This window comes from Cervus elaphus, chromosome X (genome assembly GCF_910594005.1).
Source record: "Cervus elaphus chromosome X, mCerEla1.1, whole genome shotgun sequence".
NCBI lineage: Eukaryota > Metazoa > Chordata > Mammalia > Artiodactyla > Cervidae > Cervus > Cervus elaphus.
Genome location: NC_057848.1, coordinates 174,679,070 through 174,700,695, shown reverse-complemented (window position 1 = coordinate 174,700,695; position 21,626 = coordinate 174,679,070). Strand labels below are relative to the sequence as shown.

The window sequence follows — 21,626 nt, the reverse complement described above, 5'->3', positions numbered from 1 at the left end:
CTCTGTATGACAGACACTGGGTCTGTCCACATCTCTGTACATGATGCACTTTTGTTCTTTTCCATGGCTGAGTAATATTCCATTGTATATATGTAGCGCATCTTCTTTATCAGTTCTTCTGTCGATGGACATCTGGGTTGCTTGCACATCCTGGCTATTGTGAGTAGTATTGTGGTGAAGACTAGGGTGCCTGTGTCTTTTTGAATTAGGGATTTTTTTCGGAGTATATGCCCGTGAGTGGGTCCGCCCCATGGACGTGTGACACTCTTGACATTGGGCGAATCACCGTGTGTCTCTGTATCATGATCCCAGGGTGACGCTGGTCCCCACTCACAGTGTTGCTTTGAGGGTGGAGTTAGTTCACGCCTGAGCAGAGCTGACCTGCCTCCCTAACACGGCCTACGACGCCCGGGGATGGCCAGTCGGTGTTCTCAGCGTTCCTTGCAGAACGGCCACGTTGTAGCCCCATCTCGCCTTCGTGCACTGAGGGGCAGCCCGGTCGCCAGGGTGTCTGAGCCCTCCCGGCGGACGTGGCCACCTGACGCCCCGCCTGCTCCACCCCCCAGGATCATCGACGGCCGGGACCTGATGCCCTTGCTGCAGGGGCAGACCCAGCGGTCGGAGCATGAGTTTCTCTTCCACTACTGCAACTCCCAGCTGAACGCCGTCCGCTGGAACCCCCCCAACGGTGAGTAGACGCGGCTCTCCTCCCGGGTATCCTTCCCTGCCTTGCCTCGAGGGCTGCGTGGCATCAGAGAGGGGCAGGGGAAGAGAAGAAAACCGCAAGAGGGCATTGCTCTCGCGAGATCCCCTCCAGAGACGCTTGGTTTGGTTTTCCCTTCCTCCTCTCCCTACTTTCTTCTCTCGAGCCTGCTGGTTAGCCCGCTTGTCTCGGCAGACCAGGGCGGTCACCCAGCTCTATGCCAGTGCTTGCTGGCTCCTTCCTCCTGTGGGGACAGAGGACGCGCCAGGTGATCGGCAGGGTTCTGAAGCTCCTTTCTTGCTGCTCCGCCAGCTGCGTCTCCTGGTCCGACCTTCCGTCTGAGTTTCTGCCCAACAGCCCCTCTGCTCTGGCATGGCCTGTCCCTGATGGCGGTTCCCTCTGCTGAGAGCGACTTTCTATTCCTTCCTGGCTAATGCTTACCCACCTCCCGCGATGCCCCTGAAATGCCATCTCCCCTGCCTGCGGTCTTCTAGCTTTGCACCGGTGCTGGGTGGCTTTAACAAGCTGACCTTGTCCGCTGAGCCTCATAGGCAGCGGGCGGGTCACGACCCGCCGATCTGTCGATCTGCTCGGTCACAGATTCTCTGTGTGTGTCTGCTAGCCATAGATGTTTAAGACAACGCTCAGATGCGTTGACAGCATCGTGGTTTCCAGACCAGGTGTGTTTTATGTCTGTGTCAGTGACAAGATGTACTGGATACTTTGGGGTCTGCCGACAGCAGATAGAAAAGTACATTTCCTTTTATTAAAAATTCTTCTTTAAAAAAAAAAAAAATTCTTCTTTGTTCAGGTATGTGTTTTTGGTGGCGCTGGGTCGCTGTTGCTTTGCGGGGGCGTTCCCTAGTTTCGGCGAGCAGGGGCCACGCTCCGCTCACAGTTTGCAGGCTTCTGATTGCAGTGGGTTCTCTTCTTGCAGAGCACCGGCTGTAGGGCGCTCAGGCTTCACTGGTTGCGGCCCGTGGGCTCAATAATTGTGGCTCCTTGGCTGTCGAGCAGAGGCTCAATAGCTGAGGCACACAGGTTCAGTTGTTCCACGGCAAGTGGGATCTTCCCAGACCAGTGATCAAACCTGCGTCTCCTGCATGGCCAGGCAGATTTTTAACCACTAAACCACCAGGGAAGTCCCAACGGGTGCGTTTCTAACAAGCCTGAAGGACCAGGCGGAGCCAAGCGAGGATCATACGTGTAGTGATAGTCCCGCATCTGGTTTTCATACACGCAAACATAAAATTACAGCCCAAGGAGATCCAACCAGTCCATCCTGAAGGAAGTCGGCCCTGAAGATTCATTGGAAGGACTTGATGCTGAAGCTGAAGCTCCAGTACCGTGGACACGTGATGCAAAGAACTGACTCTTTAGAAAAGGCCCTGATGCTGGGAAAGATTGAAGGCGGGAGGAGAAGGGGACGGCAGAGGATGAGACGGTTGGATGGCATCACTGACTTGATGGACATGAGTTTGAGCAGACTCTGGGAGTAGGTGATGGACGGGGAGGCCTGGCGTGCTGCAGTCCGTGGGGTCACAGAGAGTCGGACGCGACAGTGACTGAAGCAAAACCATCACTGAGATGCCTAGGCATCTGTGGGAACCCAGCACCTATTATACCCCTGTTGTATATCTTAGAGGTCGATGCTGATTTAGACTCTCAGGTGCCTCTTGAGAGAGGGAATGAAGCTCCCTTTTTCTCTAGCATGTTTTGGGTTCTGCTCCCAGATGCGAGATTCTCCCAGAGCATCTTGTCACCACACTGCCAGCTGATGGCTCATTCTTAAGTTCAGGGGATTCTCATACCAGATTTCAGTGCAGTCCTGACCCCATCCTCGTCACCCAGCCGATGTTTACAGCATTTACAGCATTTACAGAGCAGCTGTTCCATTATTTTTCAAGTGGGAGATTGTGACCCTTCCTTTGTCCATAGAAATCAGACCAGGTTTACCCTGGAAAGTTTATACTTTAAATCTGGAAGAGTTCCCTGAGATAACTTCTGGAAGATTTCCTACTTTAAATCTGTATGACTTCCTTGTGTCAACTTCTGGAAGACGAATGTAGCAAAACCACATGCCCACAATTCTAGGCTTGGAAGGACCCTATTTACCTAACTCATCCATGTGTCCATCCCTCCTAACGTCCATAGGCACGCTGTCTCTTTTTTAGGTTAATTGGCAGCGTTTTTGGAGGAGGAAAAATGACAACCCACTCCAGTACACTTGCCTGGGAAATCCCAGGGACAGAGGAGCCTGGCGGGCTGCAGTCCATGGGGTCGCAAAGAGTCGGACATGACTTGGTGAGACTAGACAGCTGGCAGCATTTAAATCTGAGTCAGTTCAGTTCAGTTCAGTCACTCAGTCGTGTCCGATTTCTTTGCGACCCCATGGACTGCAGCACGCCAGGCCTCCCTGTCCATCACCAACCCCTGGAGTCTACTCAGACTCATGTCCATTGAATTGGTGATGCCATCCAACCATTTATTTTAAATCTGAGCCATCTCATAAATGAGAGATATGGTCCTCCCCATCTCCGTTTTTTTTTTTTTTTTTTGCTTTTTGTTTCATGTTGAGGTATACTTGATGAACAGTGTTACCTTAGCTTCCGGTATTCAGCCAAATGATTCAGTGACGCATATACACGTATCTGTTCTTTTTCACATGCTTTCCCCATGTAGCTTGCTGCATAATACTGAGTGGAATTGTCCATGCTATTCAGTAGGTCCTTGTCAGTTATGCGTCTTAAACGTAGCAGTGTGTCCACGTTCCCGCTTCCTTTTATGCCGAGCCCGAAAGAACCGTAGAGAACCAAGTTTCCGGGGCTCTTGGCTGTTTAAAGACGGATGGCGTTGCGTCCTGAACCTTGCCGAATTGCATATAAGTAAAGCCAGCCGCCTCCACTTACAGGGGCCGGAAGGAACATATCGGCTCAGGGGCTGGGGAAACACAGTTATGTGGAGGAATAAACAGGAAGGGGCAGAAAATAGGGGTCAGTGAGAGAAAAACAGACCCAGATGCTGAGAGGCAGCAGGCCCGGGGATCAGATTTGCTGCTAAGACAGACACAAGGGACATTTCCTGTTATGCAGCTCATCACTGTCTTTCTGCCTCGAGGCAGCGACAGAGGAGGGAAAATGACAAGTCTTTCGATGCGGGAATCATCCATCTAGTCAACCGGTCTGAGGAAATCATGGGTTTCTTTTTTTTTAATCCGTCTCTCATCTCCTTTGGGGATCGTGGCCGCTGTGGCTGTCCCTCGGGTCTCCCTGGAGCTGTTTGCTCAGTATCCGTGTCTGCTTATTTGTTCTACACGTATTTACTGAGCATCTACCACGTGGCCCCCTGCTAGGCTGGACTGGACACCTGTAGGTGGGCAAAATATACTGAGTTCTCTGCCCGGGAGCTGCTGGCCTCTTAGGTGACGGCGGGTGCTGCCGGCTGGGCAAACAGCCGGGAATGCAGACTTGTTTCAGGAAGTGTCCCTTGCCCGTGAGGATTACTAGTACTGCGTGAGTCCTCGTTGGAAGAGAAGGCTTAGATCATCTCGTAACCGAAAGTGGGGTCTGGCTGCTGGACGCCCAAAAGCCCCTGAAGAGGGCAGGGTGGTGGGAAGGAAGAGTTTGCTTTATTTGGGATGCTCTTAGCCAGAGGGGGAGTGGACATATGTCCAAAGGCTGACTCCTTGCTCCCCCCTCCCCCCGACAGTCAGAATGTAAAAGCTTTTATAGACAGAGGGAGGGGCGGTTCCTTGCAGAAACAGCACAGTCAGCCCTGCCGGTCATCTTGAAACTGATCGTGGGTGGTCTGATCAGTACCATCTTGATTCTTTTCAGTACAGCTCATCTTTCAGTCCCACTAGCGCCAGTGGTGCTAGCAGTAAATAACCCACCTGCCAATGCAGGACGCATAAGAGACGTGGGTTCGAGCCCTAGGTGGGGGAGATCCCCTGGAGGAGGGCATGGCAGCCCCCTCCAGGATTCTTGCCTGGAGAATGCCACGGACAGAGAAGTTTGGAGGGCTACAGTCCAGGGGGTCGCCAAGGGTCAGACAGGGCTGAGATGACCTAGCAGAACAGAGCACAGTCTTCAGTCCCAGGGTTGATTGGTTTCCATTTCTTAGAGGCCAGTTCTGGGAATTAGGGCAGGTTAGGGCATGGCTGTAGTCTGGTCGTCATGGAGTTAACGTCTTCCCCCTGGTGGGGACTTCAGTATCTATAAAACAGCTCATGAAACCTGGCTCAGAATATTATCTATATAGCCTTTGGCACTCAGTCACTTCATTCGTGTCCGACTCTTTGCCACCCCATGGACTGTAGCCCGCCACGCTCCTCTGTCCATGAGATTCTCCCGGCAGGAATACTGGAGTGGGTTGCCATTCCCTTCTCCATAAACCCTTTGAGCTTTCCTTGAATTTGCTTGAATTTACTGCATAACTACACTGTCATTATTTGGTCTCCTGGGACTGTCTTCCTTGGTCTCTGCCTGTTCTCACTTCTACTGACTAAAGTTATTCTTTGGCACAAGGCTTTCCACAGACAAAAGGCAGGCTGAGGACCTTAAGGTCCCGCTGTGTTTTCACTTTCAGATCTGTATCAGCAAGAGACTGTGGGTTAGCATAGAACTTAAACCAGTCCTAGTTGGAGGACGTCACTTGGATCATCTCAGATCCATGTTAGTAGGAGAGTGTGGGCAATTCACAGATGTTGAACTAGTACTGTTTAGAAGAGATGGGCTTGCGTCTTCTGAGATCTATGCTTGTAGCAGACTGTGGTCATCACCACCTGGAGGATGCTTTCTGTAATTCTTAGAGGCTAGAGTATTGCTACCTTGAGCTCCAAAGTATCTTGAGTTCCAGATACCTGGTTAGAAAAGGAGAGAGACATTTAGGATCAGGGTTTCTAAATATAGGGCCAGGGCCGCAGTGAGCTGGAGCCAGCCCCGGATGGCTGAGGAATCTCACCAGCTTGCGGGGGACACGTTCCTACCTGGAAGTCAGCCTTGGGAGTGTCTACACCATGGCAACTGGCCAACACAGCAGATGTCGACCGTGTTCCTCGCTCAGAGAAGCCGCAGCTTTCCAGCAGGACACTGGAACCCGTCTACTAGAATGGAGCGGCAGCGCTGGGGAGATCCAACTCATGTTTGCCTTGATGAGGTTGGATGCCTTACATTGCCCTGGTGGCTCAGACAGTGAAGGGTTCACCTATAATGCAGGAGACCTGCGTTCGATCCCTGGGTCGGGAAGATCCCCCTGGAGAAGGGAATGGCACCCCAGTCCAGTATTCCGGCCTGGAGAATCCCATGGACAGAGGAGCCTGGTGGGCTGCAGTCCATGGGGTTGCAAAGAATTGGACACAACTGAGCGACTGACACTTTCATTGCCTTGTTAAATACTTATTTTTTCCAAAGCATTACAGCCAGAATGCTGTTTCTACTCTTCTAAAACATGAATCCCTTTCAGCTTTTATATACAATGTCTTCTCTATAATTGAATATTAGGGCCAGAATGCTGTTTCTACTCTTAAAATATGAATCCCTATCGGCTTTTATATACAATGTCTTCTCTATAATAATTGAACAATTCTATAATTCTAATGATTCTGTAACTTGGTTGTCTTAGCACATTGATGTGATGAGAATTCTTCATTTTTTTTTTTTCCCCTAAGAGTGAGCACTGGTTTTAAAAAGGATGATGTATATGGGCTTCCCTGGCAGCTCAGACGGTAAAGACTCTGCCTGCAATGCAGGAGACCTGGGTTGGATCCCAGAGTCAGGAAGATCCCCATGGAGAGGGAAATAGCAACCCACTTCAGTATTCTTGCCTGGAGAATCCCCATGGACAGAGGAACCTGGCGGGCTACAGCCCACGGGGTCGCAAAGAGTCGGACATGACTGAGCTAGTGACACTTTCACTACTTATTACAATTCCAGACTTGTTAAAAGCTCATTTTTCCAAAACATTAGAGCCAGAACACTGTCTCCTCTTTTAAAACGTGAATCCCTTTCAGCTTTTATGTACAATGTCTTCTCTATAATTGAATAATTCTATAATTCTAATGATTCTGTAATTTAGTTGTCTCAGCGCATTGAATGGCTTAACTTGATCATCATCTGAGATCATTATTCCCATTACGTTTTAGAAGCACTCACAAAAAGCATTATTAGAACGCGGATGACTTTGATTACGTGATGATGGGAATTTTGAGCTTAAATATCCTGTTCAGCGTGTATCCAAAAAGTGTGGCTTTAAGTTTTGACTTAGCCATCCATGTTAGTATAAAGTCAATGTAATGACAACTGGATTTTATGGTCAAATGTGTCTTAAGAGACTGGTAAATGTTTTTGGCTCTGGTATTCTGGGGCAGAGTTCTGAGAAGATGAATATAAGTCTGTAAAGTAGCTGCTGCAGTTAAGTCGTCTCCAACTCTTTGTGACCCCATGGATTGTAACCCGCCAGGCTCCTCTGTCCAGGGGATTCTCCAGGCAAGGATACGGGAGTGGGTAGAAGAGAGAACGTTCTAATTAGAGCTACTTTTGTCTTAGGAATTAAACGGCATAAGCCAGGCTGAGCTGGTTTTTGTCTTCACTAATCATTCCAGTGGGTCTTGGTTGGATACCCTTCTTTATCTGAAGATCAGAAGTTAAATCTGAAAGGTCAGCTACAGCGTATTGCAGACTGAGGCTGAACTAACATCAGTTCAGTTCAGTTCAGTCGCTCAGTCGTGTCCGACTCTTTGTGACCCCATGGACTGCGGCACGCCAGGCTTCCCTGTCCTTCACCATCTCCCGAAGCTTGTTCAAACTCATGTCCATCAAGTCGATGATGCCATCCAACCATCTCATCCTCTGTCGTCCCCATCTCCTCCTGCCTTCAGTCTTTCCCAGCATCAGGGTCTTTTCCAATGAGGTGGCTCTTTGCTTTAGGTAGCCAAAGTGTTGGAGCTTCAGCTTCAGCAACAGTCCTTCCAATGAATGAGTAGAATAATCAGAGCAATGGAGAGCAAAGGTTAAAGGCAAAGAAACAGATGCAAGGAGGAATCGAAGCCCGCCCTTCCCTGTAACACGTTCAGTAGATGACATCAAGATTACTGAGGGGGTCAGCTCAGGGTCCCAGGGGACGGTATGGGTGGCTCACAGTTGGGGGAAACAGAGACGTCTTTGAAATGCTTCTTTTAAAGATAATTTTATTTTCTTTATTTTTTGTCTGTGCTGGGTCTTCTTTGCTGCAAGGGCTGCTCTCTTGTTTAGGTGCCCGCTTTTCTCTTGGGGAGCACAGGCTTTTGGGTGTGTGGGCCTCAGTAGCTGCAGCACGTGGCCTCAGAAGTTGCGGCTACCGGGCTTGGTTGCCCCGAGGCACGTGGGAATCTTCCCAGATCAGGGATCCAACCCGTGTCCCCGGCCTTGGCAGGTGGAGTCTTTACCACTGAGCCGCCAGGGAAGTCCTGCAACGCCTCTTGAAGCACTCCAAGGTGGCAGCTTGTAGTGGGAAACGCTGCTAAGACCTCAACCCCCAAATGACTATATTTGGCTGCTATGATACAGACCCAGAGTCCCCCACGCAGACAAAATTAATCTTGCCAAGACAGGCAGTTAAACCGCATTCATCAAGGGCCATCTACATCTGAGTGATAAATTAAGAGCCAGTGTGTGGAAGCCCTTTCAATGTTGTTGTTCGTGTTCTTTAAGAATGCTGAAGGTGGTGGGGGTGGAAAAAAGTGTCTTAAGACTTGTATTGCAGTGGTCACAGGTTGAAGACCAGCGGGAAAGCAGTGGTCTCCTTAGATTGCTGGCAGCTTTACATTCAAAGAGGGGTTCCCTTGGTGGCCCAGAAGGTAAAGAGTCTCCTGGCAGTGCGGATTGTATTCAATGAGCCAGCAAGACAATACCCCTGTTCCAAGCTCAGAACAAAGGATGTGTCCCCAGGACATGGTCTAGACCCACAAGAATCCTTGCATGAAAGGGGATGTGGTTTGCAAAGCAGACTGGCATCTGTTAGGAGGGATTAAGCATCTTTAATCTGCAGAATGTTCTTCTGATGCCTCCGTGGACAGCCCAGTGGGCTTTGCATCGTCCCCCTGTTTGTTCCTGGGGACCCCGAGTGCTCATTCTCGAGGCTTGTCTGCCAGGGGACCTCGGGACTCTTTCTTGTGGCCGAGTCCCTGAAAGTGACTGTGATCACGACAGCGGTGCCTGTTCTGGGCTTTACACGCCCCTCAGAGCCCCAGGGAATCTCAGAGCACCACAGCTTATTTGAAGCTTGGAAAGTGCTGAATTCGGGATCCAGCTCAGGAGTCAGGCTGTTCTCAGTTAAATTCTATTTGCCACTTTGTCAAAGGACCAGAAGCTTTCTTTTCTTGTGAATGAAAAGAAAGTGAGTCACTTTTTTTTTTTTTTTAACCTGTGAAAGTGTTAGGTGCTCAGTCGTGTCCAACTCTGTGTGACCCCGTGGACTGTAGCCTGCCAGGCTCCTTTGTCCATGGGATTCTCCCAGCAAGAATACGGGAGTGGGTTGCCATTTCCTCCTCCAGGGGATCTTCCCAACCTAGAGGTTGAACCCAGGTCTCCCTCACGGCAGGCAGATTCTTTACCGTCTGCAACTGTAATAAGTCACTAACATCTTTGTGGCTTAACTATAACTCTCTTAAATTTTGGGCTTCCCTTGTGGCTCAGCTGGTAAAGAATCTGCCTGCAATGCGGGAGACCTGGCTTCGATCCCTGGGTTGGGAAGACCCCCTGGAGAAAGGAAAGGTTACCCACTCCAGTATTCTGGCCTGGAGAATTTTATGGCCTGTGTGTAGTCCATTGGGTCGCAAAGAGTCAGACACGACCGAGCGACTTTCAGTTTCTCTTAAATTTTAACGCATCATTTAAACCGAATTCAAATTATTGTTCCCATCACTACGTAGAATACTTTTGTTTTTGAAAAAATGCTGCCTGTAGTTTCCCTGTGTTCTCACTGTAAAGTTTAATTCCTCTCTCTAGTCATTGGATCTCAATTGTAGCCGAGTTTAAGATTCCGTGGTGGTCAAAATATTTATCTGTGACAGAGACAGAAAACAACCCTTTTCAGAGTACACTGGAATTTTAACCATAAACAAAAGAATTTTTTTTTAACTCAACAATTTTTTAGTAGTATATGGAGAAATCCCAGATGAAATGCACCATCAAAATAAATTTGAAAAACAGGATTAAATAGACATATTAGAAATGCAAGGTGACAGTAGGTGCCTGCTTTCTGTTGAAATGACACCTTTGACTATCAGTTCTTGGTTTCCTGGTGAACAACACAACAGACCCTGAACTAAGGCTTCATATCTTATAAACCTAGGGTTTCCCAGGTGGCACAGTGGTAAAGAATCTGCCTGCCAGTGAAGGAGATGGCAAGAGATGCAGGTTCAGTCCCTGGGTCAGGAAGATCCCCTGGAGGAGGGCATTTCAACCCACTCCAGTATATTCTTGCCTAGAAAACTCTGAGGACAGTGGAGCCTGGCACGTGTAATAAAATGCATTTGAGCAGATCCACAGTGGTCTCAAGAAATTATACAGAGAATGCACAATGTATCTTTTTATAAGAAGGTTTTAAAAATCCAGATTGGGTGATATAAAGGCAGACGCCTCGATGGCATACCAAAAAAATTTTTAGAAAAGTTAGTTCTTAGTTCTACGCTTGTCCTAGCTACCTGTCTGCTCCCTGTGAGGATGCCTGAGATTTATTTACTGACTGGTCCTTAAACCTGTGTGTGTGTGTGTGCCCAGTCATGTCAGATCCTGTGTGACCCCATGGACTGTAGCCCACCAGGATCATCTGTCCATGAGATTCTCCAGCTGAGAATACTGGAGTGGGTTGCCATGCCCTCCTTCAGGGAATATTTATCCTTACTCACCCTCGGATATGCCTGTCTGGGGCCAGGGGGTGTTTGAGGAGAATGTGGACACCCGTGTTAATTGTCTTCCGTTGTCCATTAAATTATTTTGCATTTGAATCCGTGGGTGAGCACTCAATACATGCAATTACAAAACCACCGTTTCCATGACACAAACAGATGATCAGAGTGAATTAAGTAGGTGTGTGGTGCTTTCTAGGGGGACAGTCTCTATGGTTTTCTATTAAAAAAGCTGGAAGAATAAGGCGGAAAAGGACATTTTCAGTCTGAACCTAATTCCACTTGGTTTATACACATTAACTCTGCCACCTTTTTCTACCCAGAAGGGGTAGAAAGGAGTTTCTAGATCTCTATCAGAGCCAGCTCTCAGAAGCTCATAGCATCGTAGGATAAACAGTAAATCAATCATTTCACAATTATTTGTTTGTGAATCAATTTTTTTTTCCTGAAATTTTAATATTGGCTATTTAGTCATTGGAAGAGACCCTGATGCTGGGAAAGATTGAGGGCAGGAGAAGGGGGTGACAGAGGATGAGATGCTTGGATGGCATCACCGACTCAATGGACAGGAGTTTGAGCAAGCTCGGGGAGTTGGTGATGGACAGAGAGGCCTGGTGTGCTGCAGTCCGTGGGGTCGCAAAGAGTCAGACACGCCCAAGCGACTGAAGAACAGCAACAAATGGAACAAAGAACTTACGTTTTTTAAACTTTTTAATTTTATTTATTTCTGGCTGCCCTGGGTCTTTGTTGCTGTGCGGGGGCTTTCTCTAGTGGGCTGTGTGGGTTTCTCATTGCGGGGGCCTGTCTCATTGTGGGCTCTTGGGCCCACGGCTTCAGTGGTTGCAGCTTTGGGGCTCCCCCTAGAGGCGAGGTCCAAAAAAAATCAGTTTTTGCATTTTAACAGCTATTGCCTAATCAAGCTTTGTCTTCTCCTCCTTGGCAGTTAGATAACAATGCATGTTTTCTTGCTTTTTCTTTGTTCCTTTTAGCTATGATGCTTACTCTTTTTTGAGTCTTAAGTGTGATAAATCCAGTCCATCCGTAACTGAGTCTCTGCCTTCTTGAAGCGGAAGGGTGGTTTTCCGGTGCACGCTGTCTTTGGGGTGACTCTGATGACCCTGTCCCCACCATAGCCGCTTCTGTGCTTGTCCCTTCACAGGCACGTCCATCTGGAAAGCCTTTTTCTTCACCCCCAAGTTCTTCCCCGAGGGCTCCAACGGATGCTTTCACACCCAGGTGTGTTTATGCAGCGGGGAGTATGTCACCTACCACGACCCACCCCTGCTGTTTGAGATTTCCAGAGACCCCCGGGAGAGACACCCGTTAACCCCGGCGTCGGAGCCGCGGTTCCAGGAGATCCTGGCGGCCATGCAGGAGGCGGTGGCCCGCCACGTCCAGACCCTGCAGGACGTCCCCAACCAGCTGTCCCTGGGGAACGTGATCTGGAAGCCGTGGCTGCAGCTCTGCTGCTCGTCATCAGGGCTGTCCTGCAAGTGCGACCGGGAGAAGCAGGACGGGAGACGGAGACCATAGCCGTTATCGCAGCGTCTGGGGGTGCGTGGGGTGGGGAGGGGGCGCCCCGCCAGCAGCATCAGGGATGAGCGCCCAGGATCGACACTGGGGGAATGAAGCCCTGGCTGCCTCCCTCCTTCCCACACACCTGGATGCTCCCTCAAGACCCCCCTCCACACACACACACACACACACCTGTCCCCCCGGGGGGTGGGGGGGAGGAAATCAACGTTTGCAATAAACAGAGACATGCATGTTAGTTACGTCTTCCGAGGCCAACTGTTCACGTGGACGGACGAATGGGCATTGAGTGTCCAACGTCCGTGCGGCTGGAGGGCAGGAAGGGGCACAGATGAGCTGCTGGCCTCTCAGACAGCGTGACCTACGGCTGGAGGCGGCGCTTACTCCACAGATGACTTGATGCCCTGGCCACCAGGGTTTCCCCTAGAGAGCCTCGCATGAGAGCCAACCAAATGTTAAGTGTTTACTGAACTCTAACATGGGCCACTTTTTTACCCTGAGTAAAAGGGCATCTTGCCCAATCACGGATGATGGTTAAGTTGCCGTCTTCTGGTGACTGAAAGGCGATTACCGTCAGTGTTACTTGCAAATACGTATGAAGTACTCTTCATGCGATCCATGTTTGTGCATGGATATGTGTCTTTCTTCGAGAAGTCTGCAATATTTAGAAGCTTATCAGTGTTGAAGGAGAGGCAACAGAGGCTCACAGATGTGGTTAGTGTGAGTGCATTTTGGTGAGCTCTGTCAGGGAAGGTCGAGGCTGAGACACACCTCTCCGGTCCGTATGTCTCCAGCCCGTCATTTGTAGCACGCTGTTTGGCTTCTGCTGTCCCTTGGGTGAACGGCGTTTCTGAACTAAAAGTCCTACTTCAGTGATTCTGCAGTCCAAGAAATCCCCTCTAACAGAATTCAGAATTATTGCTGTGTGAGATTATGCTATTTCACACGGGTGGGGGGTTTGGGGTGGCGGAGACACAAGCTATGAGACATAAGCAGTCCATGACCCATGCCCACAAAGACACGAGCCATCAGATATAAGCGGTCCACGACCCGTGCCCATTAAGACACAAGCCATCAGACATAAGCAATCCATGACCCACACCCGTGGAGACAGAAGCAATCAGACATAAGCAGTCCACGACCCATACCCATGGAGACACAAGCTATCAGACATGAGCAGTCCATGACCCATACCCACGAAGGCACTAGCAATCAGACATAAGCAGTCCACGACCCATACCCATGGAGACACAAGCTATCAGACATGAGCAGTCCATGACCCATACCCACGAAGGCACTAGCAATCAGACATAAGCAGTCCATGACCCATACCCATGGAGACACTAGCAAACAGACATAAGCAATCCATGACCCATACCCATGAAGACACTAGCAAACAGACATAAGCAATCCATGACCCATACCCATGGAGACACTAGCAATCAGACATGAGCAGTCCACGACCCATACCCATGAAGCCACGAGCAGTCAGACATAAGGAGTCCATGACCCATGCCCGTGAAGACACGAATAATCAGACATAAGCAGTCCACGACCCATACCCACAAAGACACTAGCAAACAGACATAAGCAATCCATGACCCACACCCGTGGAGACACAAGCTATCAGACATGAGCAGTCCACGACCCATACCCACGAAGACACTACCCATGAAGACATACCCACGAAGACATAAGTGCTATCAGACATAAGCAGTCCACGACCCATACCCATGAAGACACTACCCATGAAGACATACCCACGAAGACATAAGTGCTATCAGACATAAGCAGTCCACGACCCATACCCATGAAGACACTACCCATGAAGACATACCCACGAAGACATAAGTGCTATCAGACATAAGCAGTCCACGACCCATACCCATGAAGAGACTAGCAATCAGACATGAGCAGTCCACCACCCATACCCACAAGACACAAGCCATCAGATATAAGCACTCCACGACCCATACCATGAAGAGACTAGCAATCAGACATGAGCAGTCCACCACCCATACCCATGAAGACACAAGCCATCAGATATAAGCAGTCCATGACCCATACCCATTGAAGACACAAGCAATCAGACATAAGCAGTCCATGGCCCACACCCATGAAGAGACTAGCAATCAGACATAATAAATCCATGACCCATACCCACAAAGACACTACCCACGAAGATACCCACGAAGACATAAGTGCTATCAGACATAAGCACTCCACGACCCATACCCCTGAAGAGACTAGCAATCAGACATGAGCAGTCCACCACCCATACCCACAAGACACAAGCAATCAGACATGAGCAGTCCACGGCCCACACCCATGACATCTTGAGCTCTTGCACACCTACCCGTGACATCTCGATGCCGAATTTCATGACGAGAGAATGGTGGTCCATGCCCGTCCTTGGGTTTTGTTGGCCTGACCCTGCGGGTAAGCAGTATCTGTGCCTCAAGTCGGTCGCGACATGCACGCTTCCGTTTGAATTCCATTTCCTGCGACCTCAAGAATGCAGGGAGGAGGCCTCACGGGGTCACGGAGGAGACTGGGAGACAGGGGGCACAGCTGGAGAGAGCTCCCAAGTCTGGAGCACCAGGTCCTTCTGGGCAAAGAGTTCCCCTGAGTGGAGAATACCTAGGTGACCTTCAGACAGTATAGGCGCTCCAGCGACGTGATGTGGATTCGTTCACTCGTCTGTACACGGGAGCTGTGGTCCAACGGCCTCTTTCATCTCTGTAGCGAACATGTCTCAGCGTCTCTCTGCTCTTGGCTCAGGGGTTTTCTCGATCCCACGGGAGTGCGGGTCAGTGGAATACTCTGCACCCCCCACCCCCGGACGCATGGACCCTGCTGTCCGGGCACTTTGGAGAAAAATGTGTGTAAGCGCATCTCAGGCTCTCTGACAGTCTTTGTCTGCCTTCGGGCCTTTGTCCCCGCTGAACAGCGTCTAAGCTCCGACAGCATCTCCCGAGCTCCTCCTTACGGTCTGCTATTTCAGAATTTTTTTTTAAATTAGTTAATTTATTTCAGTTGGAGGATAATGACTTCACCATATTGTGGTGGTTTTTGCAATACATCCCGATGAATCAGCCACGGGTGACCATGTATCCCCCATCCCGAACCCCCCTCCCACTTCCCTCCTCACCCCATCCCTCTGGGTTGTCCCAGAGTACCGGCTTTGAGTGCCCTGCTTCATGCATCGAACTTGCCCTGGTCCTCTGTTTCACATATGGTAATATACATGTTTCAGCGCTGCCCTCGCAAACCATCCCACCCTCCCCTTCTCCCAGAGTCCAAAAGTCTGTTCTTTACATCTGTGTCTCCTTTGCTGCCCTGCATGTAGGCTCATCGATACCATCTTTCTAAGTCCCATATAAACGCGTTCATGTACAGTCTTTGTCTTTCTCTTTCTGACTTACTTCACTTGGTACATATACACAGCGGAATATTACTCACCTATAAAAAAGGAATGCATTTCCGTGAGTTCTAATGAGGTGGATGAACCAGGAGCCTGTTATTTCAGATTGCAAATCTTTCTTCATCTTAAAGAAAGACAAATGATTCCTTCCGCCTCCCTGGGAATGGTTCAGAGTTGGAAAGCAAGCAGGGTTCTTAATTCAGATTTCTCATTCCAGTAATTTGCCAAAAGCATGTCATGTTGTTTTAGGCAATACTCTCATGACAGAATGCATGAGCATGTTACTAGTGTGTTAGAATTATTGCGGTTATCACGCAAAACATATCTAAAGCCACTGGCACCAACTTACGTGTTAAGACGATCATATTTGCTTAGAGTTGGACACGGTCAATGCACATGGATACAAGACATTTTATGATGTCAGAACATTGTGTTTGAGGCTGAAATCAGTGGAAGGACTTTTACAGATGTTGTTAACACACAGCTTTGTATAGCATTGATTGTTTAATCTGTACACCGGTAACAGCCAACAAAGGATACATCTACCTCCAGGTTCACAATGAGCTTTTAAGTATTTGCCTCAAAATAACTTACATCTCCATTATGTTTCAGTGTATTTGAAAAATCCAGTTTCTTTGTAATAATCATAATTACCACTTAGCACCTGAAAGTTTGGCTTGGAATGCACAACAGGAAATTTGAATCCCCACTGGTGTGATCTCTTGTATGTCCTGTTCTTTGTGGGTTTGGAAGCTTTCAACAAATTCTTTCCGAAAAAAAAATATATATTTCTAGCATTTCACAGACGTTAAAAGCTTAAGCTAACAGTGACCTGTTGACAGGCATGATTTGACAGCATCATAAACGCTGCATGAAAAGCACAATCATGACCGATGTATCAGAGGTGATGAAGGCTTCAGGAAGGGGAACACATGTCAGGAGGCCCTAAAGGACATCCACGGAAGAAACAGGCAAAGTATTTGTCACGTGTCTGAACAATGCGATCTGTGATGTGATCGCATCTATGAAGGTTTCCCAGAACCTCATTGTCATGTTAACTTGGAATGAAAATAAACTTTTCCTTGGCAATTAAAAATTCTCTCCTGCTTGGTTTTCCATGGGGCTCAGTTCAGCAAGCGTGCGGAGTGTTCGGCTGGTCAAGAGTCTGCCTAAATGAGGGAGACCCGGGTTCCATTCCAGGGTCGGGAAGATTCCCCTGGAGAAGGAAATAGCAACCCACTCCAGTGTTCTTGCCTGGAGAATCCCATGGACAGAGGAGCCTGGCGGGGTGTTTACTATGTTTGACGTTAAGTAATGGGGAATGGGGTTTCAGTTTGGTAAATCTTTATGGAATGTCAGAGGCTCCGGGGAGGGGTGGATGAGAAATAAGGTAGCCCCTGACTTCCATGATGAGAGGGTAGTGTGGACGCCCTGGCCATCTCTTGGGTTCCAAGGCCACGTCACGCTTGCGTATTGCTACAGCTGCTGGTCAATTTCCAATGAAAGGCTTGTAGTAAATTCAATGGGATCACAGCCACTATGCCTGGCATGTTATAAGTCCTAAGAAAGAGTTAGCTATCTTTAGGCCCTTGCTTATATTTATCTGCAAGTGTTTTTTATTACAAGAAAATATTTAGTTGTAGAAAAATACAGCATACACACAAGCAAAGAGAAAGAATCACTTTTAACCTGACCGTCAAGCAGAAAATACCACAGGTATTTTTTGAGTGTATCTTTAAGACTTTATACCCACAATCACTGGACTTCCCTGGTGGCTTAGACGGTAAAAGCGTCTGCCTACAATGAGGGAGACCTGGGTTCAATCCCTGGGTCCGGAAGATCCCCCTGGAGGGGGAAATGGCAACCCACTCCAGTACTCTTGCCTGGAAAATCCCATGGACAGACAGAGAAGCCTGGTAGGCTACAGTCCATGGGGTCGCAGAGAGTCGGACACGACTGAGCAACTTCACTTTCACTTTCTTTCACTTTCATACACACATTACACATGCACACAGATGTATGTTACAAAAATGAATTATAGCCTGTTGTATTATAATTTTTTTCATGTAACTGCATTGTAACCATCTCCATGATACCAAGAATATATTCAGTCCATGGTTTTGATTGATTTCATAATAAACAAAAATTTTCAATGAATATGTTTTTATAAATACGAACTTTGAGTTGCCTGTTGAAATTGATGTTGTCTAAATGTAACACAGGGTGCAAGATTCAGTCACACACAAAGCCATGGCATTTGCTTGGGTGGATGGGACCCCTCTGTAACTGCGCTTGAAGCAGAAACTGTCTCAGGTACGGCGTCATCGTGAGACTGGGTATCGGGCAAGAAGATTTTCTCCACTTTCTTTTATCTTCGGGGCCACTGAGGCACTCAGGCCCGGCCAGCACGTTTCCCACAGCGTGCTCTATTTGTAGCTACTGAATGCAGAACACCCAGGTAAGGATTCTGAGATGGTCCTAAGAGGGGAGGGGGGTGATTCGATGATGGTGGTGAAATAGCCTGGATCTCCTGAGTCACCACCTGGGGCAGCTCTGGAGAAACCTTGGTTTCCCCCATCAACAGAAGACTGAGACGTGAACAAGATCTAATCTTCTCTGGGGACCTCCCTGGGTGGGCCAGTGGCCAAGTCTCCGAGTTCCCAATGCAGGGGGCCTGGGTTTGATCCCTGCTCCGGAAACTAGAATCCGACATGCTTCAGCTAAACAATCCAGCATCGCCACAATGAAGACGGACGATCCCACACACTGCCACTAGGACCCAGTGCAGCCAAATAACCAACCTTTTTTTTTTTTTTAAAGATCTGCCTTTTTTATTTTGAAGACACTGAGATTTGGAGGTCGTCAGTATAACAGCAGCTGGAGTTCCTCGTCTCAACTAATAAACTAGCTTGGCTTCCCTGGTGGCACAGCTGGTATAGAATCTGCCTGCAATGCGGGAGACCTGGGTTCGATCCCTGGGTCGGGAAGACACCCTGGAGGAGGGCATGGCAACCCGCTCCAGTATTCTGGCCTGGAGAATCCCATGGACAGAGGAGCCCGGCGGGCACAGTTCATGGGGTCTCAGAGACTCGGTCACAACTGAGCGACTGAGCATGCCTGCATGGCCACATTATATCAACCTGACACTTTTTTGAAAACGTGGATTGCAGAAAGACTTTTATTTTCCAATTTACTCGTATTGCTTTGAATAGAAGCCTGTGCATGAATTTTTCTTTTTAATTTTGACTTTATGATGGGAACGATGCTCTACATGAGATCTGCCCTCCTAGATTTTGCAGGAGAGGATACAATCTTGTTAACCGCAGGCAGAGAATTGTACAGTGGATGGCTAGCATTTATTCGTTTTGCACAACTGAAACTTTGTATCTGTTGTTGGAAACTCCCCCTTCTCCTCACCCCTCCAACAGTTCAGTTCAGTTCAGTCCAGTTGCTCAGTCCTGACCGACTCTTTGCGACCCCATGGACTGCAGCACTCCAGACCTCCCTCTCCATCATCAACTCCTGGAGCTTGCTTGGACTGCAGCACGCCAGACCTCCCTCTCCATCACCAACTCCTGGAGCTTGCTCAAACTCGTGAACCCTTGGCAAACCGTAATTCTGCTCTCTGCCTCTGCGCGCTTCCTCATACACGTGGGACCACGCAGTGTCTGTCCTGCTGTGACTTAGTTCACTTAGCATCTGCCCCCACTAAGATCCATCCATGTTGTTGTTGACCGCAAGAGTTCCCTCATTTTTAAAGTTCAAGTGTGTCTATTATTTTTTTTTTAAAAGCAACTAGTCTTGGCAAGGTTATCGAGAAATTGCAACCCTCTACACTGTTGGTGGGAATGCAAATTGATGTAACTGCTATGAAAAACAGTGTGGGTGTGTGATCAGTCGCTTTTCGTTGCGTCTGACTCTTTGTGGTTCCATGGACTGTAGCCCACCAGGCTCCTCTATCCGTGGGATTCTCCAGGTGAGCATACTGGAGTGGGATCTCCTCCAGGGGATCTTCCCAACCCAGGGATGGAATCTGAGTCTCCTGGATCTCCTGATCCTGACCCAGGGATGGAACTCAAGTCTTCTGCATCTCCTGAATTGCAGGTGGATTCTTTACGGCTGAGCCACCAGGGAAGCCCCCAAAAACATTATGGAGGCTCCTCAAGACATTAAAAATAGAAGTACCATATGATCCAGCCGTCTCCCTTCTGGGGGATTTTGCCCCAAAATTGAAATCAGGATCTCAAAGAGATACCTGCACAACCGTATTCATTGCAACGTTATTGATAGTATAAGCTGATGTAGACAGAATCTTCAATGTCACTGACAGATGAATGGACAAGGATGTATGGAATATGCCTTAATTCTTTAAAGGCTTTCAACCCTTAGAAGGTGGGAGTTCAGTTCAGTCACTCAGTTGTGTCCAACTCTTTGCGACCCCAAAGAAGGTGGGAAAGAGAAACTTAAAAATTCACTGCGCATTACCACCACCTGCCTACGGCCCAGAACGGAGGACTGATTCTGCAACTACTGTCTCAGTGAGTGAGAAACACAGTTGGCTTCTTTACACAGCTGACAATTGGATGATGAATTAAACATCGAGATTCTTTCTCGTGGTGGAATATGACATTTAGCTTCATTGATTACAGGAAGATAGCAGATTTCAAAAGATATTATCTATGCTTAGGAGAGATGCTATTTCTAATAGCAAAATCTTCTAATGGGTATATTTTATTTAAAGAGATTCACTTTACTTGAGAATGGTGTCCCATCTCTTGTCAAATATCCTTTACTTCTCCTTGGATGTGTGTCTCAGTCGCTCAGATGTGTCCAATTCTTTGTGACCCCGTGGACTGTAGCCTGTCAAGCTCCTATGCCCGTGGAATTTTCCAGGCAGAATACTGGAGTGGGTTTGCCATTTCCTACTCCATAATGAATACGTTTTTAAAAGGCTTTTTTTTTTAAAACTTTCTATGGAGGTGTAGCCAGTTGACAATGTTGTGATAGTTTGGGGTGAACCAAAGGGACTCGGCCATTGTTTATAAAAGATTCTAGTTAGCAGAATGTTCAGATTTGGTCCTGTCCACAGTGTTCATAGGACATTTGATTCGTGCCAACAGTTTCTCTTTAAATTTTCTGCTTTTATTTTTGGCCATGCAGGGTCTTCGCGGCTGCCTGCAGCCTGGCCCTGGTTGCCGAGGTTGGGGGCGACTCTCTCGTTGTGGCGTGGAAGCTTCTTATTGCACCGCCTTCTCTCATGGTGGGGCGCCAGCTGGAGCCGCACACGGACCTCAGGAATTGTGGCCCCACGGGCTTGGCTGCTGTGCAGGATATGGGATCTTCCTGGACCAGGGATTGAACCCGTGTCCCCTGCAAACTGGCAGGTGAATTCTTAACCGCTGGACCACCAGGGCAGCCCTCAAAAGGTCCTTGATGATTGGTTATATATTTAGTCCTTTTCAAAATGCCCGTGGAGGCTTCTCAGTCTACACCAAAAGGTCCTTGATGTTTCGTCCCATCCAAAATCATTTAGCGTGGACCACACCTGCTTGTGGACATTTTCAATAGGACCGAATTTCAAGAACTTTTTGGTGTGGACCAGACGTCTTCTGGACCAAATGTCTTCTGGACCAAAGGTCTGATGAAAGTTTTAGACAGGACCAGGTGTCCTGCAGGGAATATTGTTTTTTTAATTCCCTGCAAACCTTATCACTTTCGAAACGCCTTCAAAAATATTTCCCATGCCTATGTGAAAGAGTCCAGTGAATGTCATATTTTAGTTTTTGTTGATCAGATTTTTGTCCTTTGAAAAAAGATCAAAAGATGATGTAATGTTTTTGCGACAACTTCTTTCAGCAACCTTTGAAATAGTGCCATGTAGCTTGTGTTTAATATATCCAATTAAGCCACGAGATGCCTGTTTCCTGTGCTTTCCTTTAAAAGTCAGCCTCGAAAACATTCAGTTTACGCAAAGCATCAGTTCCGTGTTAAAATCTGAGGAGCATTTCTGCAGCCAGACTGGAAAGCGGCGTCGTGTAGTGCCTCTCAGCAAAGGTGACAAGTGCCATATGGAAAGGTTG

The 21,626-nt window shown here is 48.3% G+C and overlaps 1 protein-coding gene across 4 annotated transcripts in view; it reads left to right on the top strand.

The window, feature by feature from the left end:
* The window catches only part of STS (steroid sulfatase), a 151,579-nt gene extending 136,292 nt beyond the window's left edge, over positions 1-15,287 (top strand). For 3 of the 4 annotated variants that reach the window (XM_043895792.1, XM_043895794.1, XM_043895793.1), the window contains exons 9-10: positions 567-688; positions 11,749-15,287. In XM_043895792.1, the coding sequence (XP_043751727.1) occupies positions 567-688; positions 11,749-12,122 (496 nt within the window). In that variant the 3' untranslated portion in view covers positions 12,123-15,287. Of the gene's footprint in view, positions 1-566; positions 689-1,015; positions 1,456-11,748 lie in introns of those variants that run through there. The other variant, XM_043895795.1, reaches the window with a different exon arrangement.
* Positions 15,288-21,626: the final 6,339 nt, after the last annotated feature.